The sequence below is a fragment of the Stegastes partitus genome, unplaced genomic scaffold (genome assembly GCF_000690725.1).
Source record: "Stegastes partitus isolate 25-593 unplaced genomic scaffold, Stegastes_partitus-1.0.2 Scaffold1101, whole genome shotgun sequence".
Taxonomy (NCBI): domain Eukaryota; kingdom Metazoa; phylum Chordata; class Actinopteri; family Pomacentridae; genus Stegastes; species Stegastes partitus.
Window position 1 is genome coordinate 25,713 of NW_007578832.1, and position 9,472 is coordinate 35,184.

The following is a 9,472-nucleotide window of genomic DNA, read 5'->3' on the forward strand; positions in this document are numbered from 1 at the left end:
GTAAACATGCGTCTCCTGTTCTCTAGACTGTCACACAAACTGATGCAGAACAGACGAACCACTGACCAGGTGGAGTTTTAGGGCAACTGAAGTCTGAAAAACCACCTATTTCAACTCCAAATATCTTTAAACAGGAGTTAACAGCAAATTTTAGCCACGTTCAACATTCTACGCATTAAATTCCAACATCATTTCTGGTTTGAGAACTTGTCCTCCACCTGCAAGTTCTCCTAAATTCAGACCCATTTCATGACTTGTCTTCATTCCGAATGACACAGCAAAGAAACAAACGAGCGTAGGCGTCTTCTACACGTTGGAACAGTGTTTTATTGTGATAGAATTTGCAATTTCATTTACATTTTTCCCCCGAACATCAGTGTTGTTGTGTTTCATTTCACTGCACCCACAGAGTTTCCATCGGCGCCTCGTTCACGAGACAAAACGAAGCTCCGACGGCGGGCCGAGTTCTAAAACGCTGCAGCGGAAGTCCTTTGAGGAGTCTCGCTCATCTGGGAGCGTCGGCGGCAGCGGCGTCGACGTCTTGCAGCGAACCGTCGGTGGCGTCGTCGTCGCCTCCAACCACCTCCGACACCACCTGAGAGGAACAAGTTCAAAGTCAGTTTCCCGCTGCTTTGTTCAAAACGTGTCATTTGCAGTTTATGGATGATTTTCTGTCTCGTCTGACACATCGAAGCACAAAGACTGACTTGTTTTGGCAAAAATAACGCACGTCTCTTCACAGGCTGAGTTGTGCGACTGAATGTGACGAGAAAAATGATGGTTGGTGGTCAGCGGGATTCTAAGACAGAGACGCGAAAGTCGCTTAGAGATCTGGGAGAGAATTCCCTGACGACAAACATGACGGAGGAATGAGACGGGTATCGCAAAAAGTCAGTGTGTTGTTGCACCAACACAAGCGTTGGGTTTTACAACGATGTGCGTGCATAGCAGAAGTACAAGATGTGAGAAAAAGACTTTTTAAATCGTATCATAGGGAAAAGTCACCAGATTTTTAATGCAGTTTTTATCAGATCTGACTGAGGACTCTACCTGTGCAGGTCTTATGTCCTGGTGACCTTTAAAGGTGCAGTCATGGCTCTGTCCATTCATGTAGAGTGGTAACTGGGTGCTGTTGTTAGCACAGGGACTTTACCAAGATGATTCTTAGTTAACCAGAGAGATTGCCACAAAAGATTGAAAAAAAATTCAAATTAAAATGTTGGCGATTTGCATCCCTTTTCTTTCTACTGTGGTTATGTTCTAGTATGTGCTGTCTCATGCAGTACAGGACATTCTACTGTCTGAATAATGAGCCATAACCTCTGAACATCAGTCTGATGGAACAGGAGCTTAAGCTTGTTCATACTTGACATAAATGCAAAGAGGATTGTGGGTCAGAAAAGCACGCAAGACATATTGAACCTTTATCTGGTATTCAGTATAGGAGTATGGATATCTGAACCCAGCCAACGTCTGCTTCTGTAACTTACATTTATCAGCCAACCAACCTAAATACAGCAGCACCATCTATACACCGCTTAATCCTCACTAGGGTCATGGGGGGCTGGAGTCTATCCCAGCTGACTCAGGGTGAAGGCAGGTTCACCTGGACAGGTAACCAGTCTATCACAGGGCCACACTTAGAGACAGACAACCAAGCACACTCACATTCACACCTACGGACAATTTAGAATCACCAATTAACCTCAGCATGTTTTTGGACCTCGTGGGAGGAAGCCGGAGAACCCGGAGAGAACCCACGCTGCACGGGGAGAACATGGAGATTCCACGCAGAAAGATCCCGGGTGTCCGAACCGGCGACCTTCTAGCTGCGAGGCGACGGTGCTAACCACTGAACCACCTTACAGCCCAGCAAATGACTCAAAATGCATTTTTCCTTTCATTTTCAAGAAAGTTTAAAACTTCCTCAGCCATGACCTGGTTGACTTTTTTTCTTTTGATTTGTGGATGCAGAGAAGTTGCACCTTGACGAAAACCTTTTTATCGTTTTGCTGCAATTTTGAAATAATAAATTGTTGTAGATGGATGATATCAGAACCACCAGTCGACAGAAAGACTCACAAAACAAACTCAAAATGACAAATCCTTTAATAGGGAGTTAACCTGGTCGTCCATGATGGCGTCCACGTCTCTCTCTGACAGCTCCTGTCCTGGCGTGTCCAGGTCCACCTGGTCTGGATCCTCTCCGGTCAGGATGTCCATTGGAGCCTCTGCGATGGCTCTGATTGTTTGGTCCTCCAGGGCCAGAGCCGTGTCGAACTGGAGGGGGGACGGAGGACCCTGCATCCCGTCTCCTTCCACATCCAAGTCCTGCGCAATACGGACAAGCATGGAGTCTACATCTTAGCACGAAACACGTTGTACGAGTCATTTCTAGTTACACAAGTTCACACAAATCACTTCCTGTTGTAGTTTTTCCAAGGGAGCTTCTAGAAGTATTTAACAGGAGTTTAGCTTCAGCTGATCCTAATCAGATCCACTATGACACTTGTGTGGTTGGTCTGTTTTATTTTTCTTTTCAGACCACAAACAAACCGGACCACCGTTTTATGGGTTCTGCTGCAGTTTGAGGTTTGTGTGTAGTTACGCTGATAATGTCCACAATCAACAGTTTTCTTCTCCTGCACTGCACACAGAGTTAAAACTGACATGTTGAAGTCACAGCACACAGGAAGAGCCTTCAGCATTCTGACCTTTCACCTCACTGTGGCTGTTTGTTTGCATTATTCCCCCCAGCATTATGTAAACAGAGCCAAACACAGCACAATCCATCCATATCTGGTTGATCAGACCTTTTGATCAACATAATGAGTCCCTGCTGACTTACTAAGAACAAAAAAAGGCCACAAGTGTTGGTTTGCATCAGCAGCTACTTATGAATGAAAGCAAAGCAGTATAAACGGCAAAATGAGACTGTTTGGTCAGTAAAAAAAGTGACACTAAACTCCAACCCACAGAGATTCAGGTAGTGAGACTTTAAGAGCCCATCATTCCCACTTCCAGGCTTCTAATTTTATTTTTATGGTTTACTGGTTTATATTTACGTGCATTGTTTTTCTCTTCGGCCCCTTTTATCCTCCATATTAGCTCCTGTCTCTTTAAGGCTACCCCCCTGAAAAGTCCAGTCTGCTCTGATTGGCCCGGAGAAAGCGAGGCACCGTTGGTTTGGTACTGTAACCGCAGATTTATGAGCGTAGGCAGAAAGACGCAACTCCAGCAGACGTGGCTTCAGTGAGGAAAATACTGCTGGACCGTGAAGATGATGCTCGCTCTTTGTTTGAGAGGCCAAACTAGCTGCTAGTCAGGTATTATGTAATCATCATCCACGGTGAAAACAGAGGCCATGTGCAGCGCTCATGTACAGCGCAGGCAGCATAGCTAACCTCTGCTGTAGTGGAAACTCTAGCGAGACATTTGGGAAAAACCCCACTGACAGCTTTAACACCAGTTCAAACAAACCACAAAGGCAAACATACAGGAATTTGTTATAGTACAAGTTACAGCAGCTGTGAAAGCAACCAGAAATACCAGGAATAGTGTATCTGACACTAAGGGGGCAACATGACGTGTTGGAGGAGGGGTCGGTCGGGGAGCTTCTACTTACATCACTGAACTCCAGAGGAAGGCTCTCTGTGGGCTGAAGCTCTGCTGCACTCAGATACATGTCTTTGCTTGCAGGGGTGAACTGCTCCTGTGGCGGAGGCTCCTGCTCCGGCTGGTACATGGGGGGAGGCAGGGTGAGGTGAAGGGGGCAGCGCGGGTCATCGGACTGACCCATGTGAACGGTTCGATCACACGGGACATCCTTCATTCCTGGACACATTTTGAAGAGCACCTGATTGCTGTCCTGGTAGATGTCTGAGCATCTGGGTGTCAAGGAGAAGATGGTGATGCACCCTAACAAATTAAGCTGCAGCTACATCCATCAGTTGTTTCATCTATACAATGTACACTGGAAAATACACGTTTCCCACAGCTCACAATGTCTTGTTTCGTGCACAACCCAAAGATGTTCAGTTTACTGTTAAAGAGGACGAAAACAGAAAACATCAGGGGTGCAACGATACACGTATCTGCATTGAACCGTTCGATACAGTGGTCTCGGTTCGGTACGCCCTATTAATCGAACAATACGCAATTTCATATTTTTTTTTATTCTGACGACGCGCTCTGTGCTGACCTCAGTGGATCTGCGCTCGACTACTCCGGGCTGCACTGTCGAGCGCAGATCCACTGAGTGCGTGCGTCTCCCGCACTCATCCAGTCCAAGCTGCTGAGACGATATGCGAGGCTAGCTCATTGCAACATGGCTAAGTCGAAGCTCCTCCACCGTCCTTCAGATCTCGCGCCTGGGACTACTTTGGTTTTGGTGTAAAGTATGACCCTGATGGAAACAACAGTCTGTCGTAAGTTGGTGGAAATACAACAAACATGAACACGCATTTACACCGACATCCCCCCGGTGTGAAAACAAGTGGAACCAGACACAAACAATAAGCAGCACACATGGTACAAACTATACCCGAGTCATTTAAACGGCCGTTAGCACTCCAGAAGACGAGTGAGACGTAGCTCCATCAGAGAGTGATTTATTTTATAAGGAGCTGTTTTTGTTTAATATGCTGCTGAGAATATACCCCAGATGATGGGTATCATAAAGCTTTATTTTGTAAGGAGCAATTTATTTGTATTATATACTCTGCAGCTAAGAATGCACTAGGGAAGGTGGGTGATTTCTCCATCAGATAAATTATTATTTATATGACGTTGTTTATGTTTTATATGGTGCTAAGTATGCACAGCAGCACATGTATCAGAGCTGCACCAGATACATTTAATTTTTCAAGAACAAGTAAACAAAGGCAAGGAAAAGCACCGAACCGTGACAAAAACGTATCGAACCGAACCGTCAGTCTTGTGTATCGTTGCACCCCTACAACATATGTCTGTGGGTTCTCAGTGATCCAGGTCGTGGTAATCCTCTTTCTCTCTTTGTCTCTTGAAGACGTTTCAGCTCTCATCCCAGAAGCTAAGAGAGAAGTCCAGTTGCTTCCTACTGAAGCTCCTAGGAAAACAAAATAGTTAAAGTTAAGAAGCTGATAGTAGAGAAATGAGCCCTTTAAGTGGGTGATTGATTTCACATTTGACAAATAGTCAATTAGTCCCTTTAGCTATATTAAGCACAAGAAAAAAAAAACTTGTCTAGTCTCAAAAACCAAATGCTGGCATGTGGATATTGTGAGTAATGGGAAACTTTAGCCTCACAAATTGCCAAGTACAGTAAGCTTTCTGTAATTATCTCCAAACATAAAGCTGTTCCTGTTCTGCCTGAGTGGTTTTATACAGTGCATTATTGATTTTTGTCTCAGCACAAATACTTTGCAGGGTCTGTTCTAAATGCAACACGGATGTCTGCCCTCGGTTTAATCGGCATCCAGCTAAACTGGCATTTAAAGGAACACAAAAGATTCTGTGCTCGCAATAAAACTACTTTGTTCTTCTCAAATTGGGAAAAACTGCAACAAAAATCCTGCTGATCGGAAAACACGTAAAGCTCCTGTGAATGATTTTGGGTTACGGTGAAAGTAGGTCGTGCAGAGATTTTGTACCTTCCAACTGAACCGATTAGCCCCTTTGCAACTCTGGGAAAAATCAACAGACCACAGGAAGGAGTTTCTCTAGGCTCCCCTTGAAAGTAACAGCTACTGCAAGCTGCTGCTCTTGATTGGGGCCAAAGTGAAGCAGTTTCACAAGAGATCACATCAGCAAAGAGCTAAAGTTAGCTTGCTAAATAGAATACAAAAAAGATGTTATCAAAATCTGGGGTTTCTTGCATCGGAACACATCATATTCCAGCTCAAACCTCAGAGGATACGTGAGACACAGTGTCGGGCCATCGGCAGGCAGGAGTTGGTGCATCGGATTCCCTCCACGAAGGAGATGCATTTTTCGTTCACTGTTCTCGTGTGTGGCTACAAGAGAAAACAGTAAGTGTTAGAAAACATGGTGACAAAACTGTCGACTAAACAGTAAAAGCTTCAGAAACCACAGCCATCTTTAGGAATATTATCATTCCTGGTTTCCACAAAATTCTCAGAGAAACCAGCAGAAGAAAACCCAGCGAAGCTTCTGCCTGATGTGCTTCATGTGATGGCTTCAGATCTCAATTACACTCAGCTGCACTCAAAAATGTTCAACACCAAAAGTATGCAACATCTCAATTCGCTGTAGTAATCAACATACTTGAGGACACATCGAAGCAACAGCAAAATTCAATCAATAACATTAATTACGCTTTGATTTGGCCAGAAAATAAAGTGATATCCTGCATTATGGGACAGTGTCACTTCAACACAAGATCATGTTTAAATATATGAAGTTTAAAGTCACGGGTCCATGGCTGACAGCTCCTCTTTTGTGACTTTTTTTTAAAAACTGAAAACTAACATCCAGAGCAACCAGAACATCTGTACAACACAAAACCTCAAACACGATTCGTTACAGCCACATACACTTGGGTCACATTAGAAGTTTAGACATGAATCACAAGAACAAATAAGATAAACCTGAAACAAGTCACTCTGTCAGATACTAGTGCGACTAAGGGAGGTAAACTGACTCTGATAGTAGTTTGTAGTCAAATGTTTACTTCTTTTCCTACGGTCCCACCTGAGGAGCTCCTTCCGTCACCGCCTGCCTCCTCTCCCTCAGCTGCCGGTGCAGCAGAGCCTCCACACCATACCGACGGCGGTAACGACGCAGAGCTTTGAGCTTCTTCAGATTCTCCCTCTCCTTTGTGGACAGACCTTCAGGCCCTGTCAGCAGGCTGCTCCCTGTCATAAACAACGACGTACAGATAATCACTGACGGATGCAGGGGCAGGACTCTGTAAACACAATTAGCTAAGCAATTAGTCGTATGTTTACCCAGAGTTTCGTGCTCCACTTTGCGGTTATGCAGGTATCGGCGCTTTTTCTCCTTCAGCAGGTGCTGCAGGCGTTTGAATTGGTCGATGTAAAGCGACTGGAGCCTGATGAGCTTTTCTCGAGTGATAAGTGCCACTTCCTCTGCTGTGTACACGCCTGCATGTCTGCAAATAAAAAGGAGTGAAAAAAAACATCAGCTCTACTCAAGTCGTCAAACGAGGTCCAACTAGTGCTCCGCGAAAAATCTTAAATCAAGGTATTTTATCTTATACAATTACACACAATGGGTACGACTCAGGTTGATGCCATAATATATTGTTTTTGGTATTAGTATACAAGAAATCTAAATAATACATAGTTTAACAACACACAGAAAATAATCTCTATTTTGTTCCTGTCAGTAACTGCTGATTTAACATAACAGAGGAACGAAATGCTTTCCCAAACATTTTAGATTTGTTATAAAGCACTAAATCTTTTCGCAGCCATTCCAGAACATTTTCTGACTGCTGTAGGAAGCTCGTCCAGCTCTTCTGTGAACTGTGGAAAATCCTGTCCATCAACAGCACACTCAAAAACCTTGTTTGTTGTTTGCACACTCATTGTACTTTATCAGCATGAACATGCAGTATATTCAAAATCAGCTCAGAGTTAGTGTGTGACATGAAATGGGACAACAGTAATAGCTTCAGGGTAAATTCAGGCCATCAGTCATAAAATAAGAAGTATGACTCTGAAGTACTGGTTCCTTCCCTTCATGTTGTCTGCAGTGGGACATTCAATCCACGCTGTACTTTAAACTACTACAGACTTTGCTGTCAAGCCTCAGAGCAACATGGGGAGCAGATTGGAAGTAAAAGATCATAAAGCATTTTGATTACCGCACAGCTTTCTGTCTGTTTCCTACAGTCACAGATAACCGATCTCAATTTCCAAACTTGAAAAATGACCAGATAGGTCAGCTTACTTAAGAGGGTCCTCGTGATCGCTGTCGACACTGTCGGCCTCACTGTCTGGGTCTCCTCTCCATGTCTGGTCCAGTACCAAAGGTCCCTGCTCCTCCTCACTCAGACTGTCGTCGTCTTCAAAGAGAATCACGTGTATACAAACATCATAACAAATTAAATACTCACATTTACAGACCAATACAGATATCACCTGAACAGCATTAATGCACATGACAGTAAGCAGCCCATATTTTTCACATTTGCAGGCATATATTTGTATTTTTTCAAAATCAAGTTCTTTGTTGCTGTACATGACTGCAGCAAGTCTTTCTCCCTCTGTCTGAAAGGCTGTTTTACTCATGTCTCCTTCAGGTCACTCTCCTGAAAAGTTCAGTCTACTCTATCTTATCTTTCACAGATAAAACACGAGCAAGTCAGGGTTGGTTACATCCCATAACCCTGGACCTCTGAGCATAGGATATAGCCCTTAAATAAGCTTCTCTAGTGACAAAATAATGGTGGACTGCAAGGTTTGTGTGAGGCCAAACGTCTGCAAATGTGCCACATGGTGATGTTAAATAATTAAAGGAAGAAAAGCCAGGTCTGGAAGCATGAGGCATTTAAGGCAAGGAACTCACCTTTTTAGGTAACTTTGAGCTTTTAAGTTGCCTTTTACACACACAGACACATTAAACCCTAACATGGCTTTTTAGCTTCACTGAGATGTCTGCGGTTCAGCATTTTCGAGCTAAAACAAGGCAATTTACCAAGAACACGGCTGGCTTCAGAGCGTCCTCCATCCAGGCTGTGTGTCTCTGCACGGTTGTATCCACTAAGCTGAGATAATAGAGTCTCTGGGGAAGGACCGGAAGAAGCCTTTCTCATCTGAGCTCGGAGAGCCATGGCATTCCTGCGAGCATGCTCTGCACAGAACGTCACTCTGCAGAACAGGCATTGGGGAAAAAAAGATGTAAGAAAGCTGCTGTTACTGAGGTCTAATATTTGTGGCTCCTGTCCTCCAGAGACTGAAGTTACAGATTGAGACTCACAGTGAACAAGAAATAGGTTTAACAGGTTTATAGCTGTTGTAAACGGAGATGAAACTTTGACCTTCCACCCACCCATCTTTCCTCTCAGCCTTCGGGGCAGCATTGGGGCAGCGCTTGCCGTTCTTGGCAGAGACGTAGCTGCACTGCTTGTACGGTGCATTCTTGTCCTCCAGAATGTGTTTGATGCAGAACTCCAGGCCTTCCAGACGAGGCTGAGAACAAGGACGCAGGGTGAAGGAGCAGCCCTGGGGCTCCTGAGGTCGAGGTGTCTGGGTCACCCGGTTCCGACTCGAGGGCAAAACATGGATTCGTATCCTGTTCATTTCAAGTCTGAAAAAATGTGAGCAGAATCAATGTATTAATCAATCGTGTGCATCATAGAAAATCAATCAGTAAATGATTTATTTGCCTTCAAGCTAAAAAGTATCCCTGGTTACAGCTTCTCAAGTGTGAAGATTTATTCATCTGATGATGAACTGAATCTCTGACTTTTGTTTTCCAAGACAACAAAGAAATCACTGTGTGCAAA

At 44.2% G+C, this 9,472-nt stretch overlaps 1 protein-coding gene across 1 annotated transcript in view; it reads right to left on the reverse strand.

Moving 5' to 3' along the window:
• Nucleotides 1-295: 295 nt before the first annotated feature.
• kansl2 (KAT8 regulatory NSL complex subunit 2) overlaps nt 296-9,472 on the reverse strand; it is an 11,126-nt gene continuing 1,949 nt past the window's right edge. The window contains exons 2-10 of the mRNA XM_008296117.1: nt 9,016-9,273; nt 8,662-8,834; nt 7,915-8,029; nt 6,948-7,111; nt 6,691-6,854; nt 5,897-5,993; nt 3,626-3,879; nt 2,125-2,331; nt 296-595 (exon numbers count right to left, since the gene is read on the reverse strand). Of these exons, the coding sequence (XP_008294339.1) occupies nt 506-595; nt 2,125-2,331; nt 3,626-3,879; nt 5,897-5,993; nt 6,691-6,854; nt 6,948-7,111; nt 7,915-8,029; nt 8,662-8,834; nt 9,016-9,266 (1,515 nt within the window). The 5' untranslated portion in view covers nt 9,267-9,273 and the 3' untranslated portion in view covers nt 296-505. The remainder of the gene's footprint in view (nt 596-2,124; nt 2,332-3,625; nt 3,880-5,896; nt 5,994-6,690; nt 6,855-6,947; nt 7,112-7,914; nt 8,030-8,661; nt 8,835-9,015; nt 9,274-9,472) is intronic.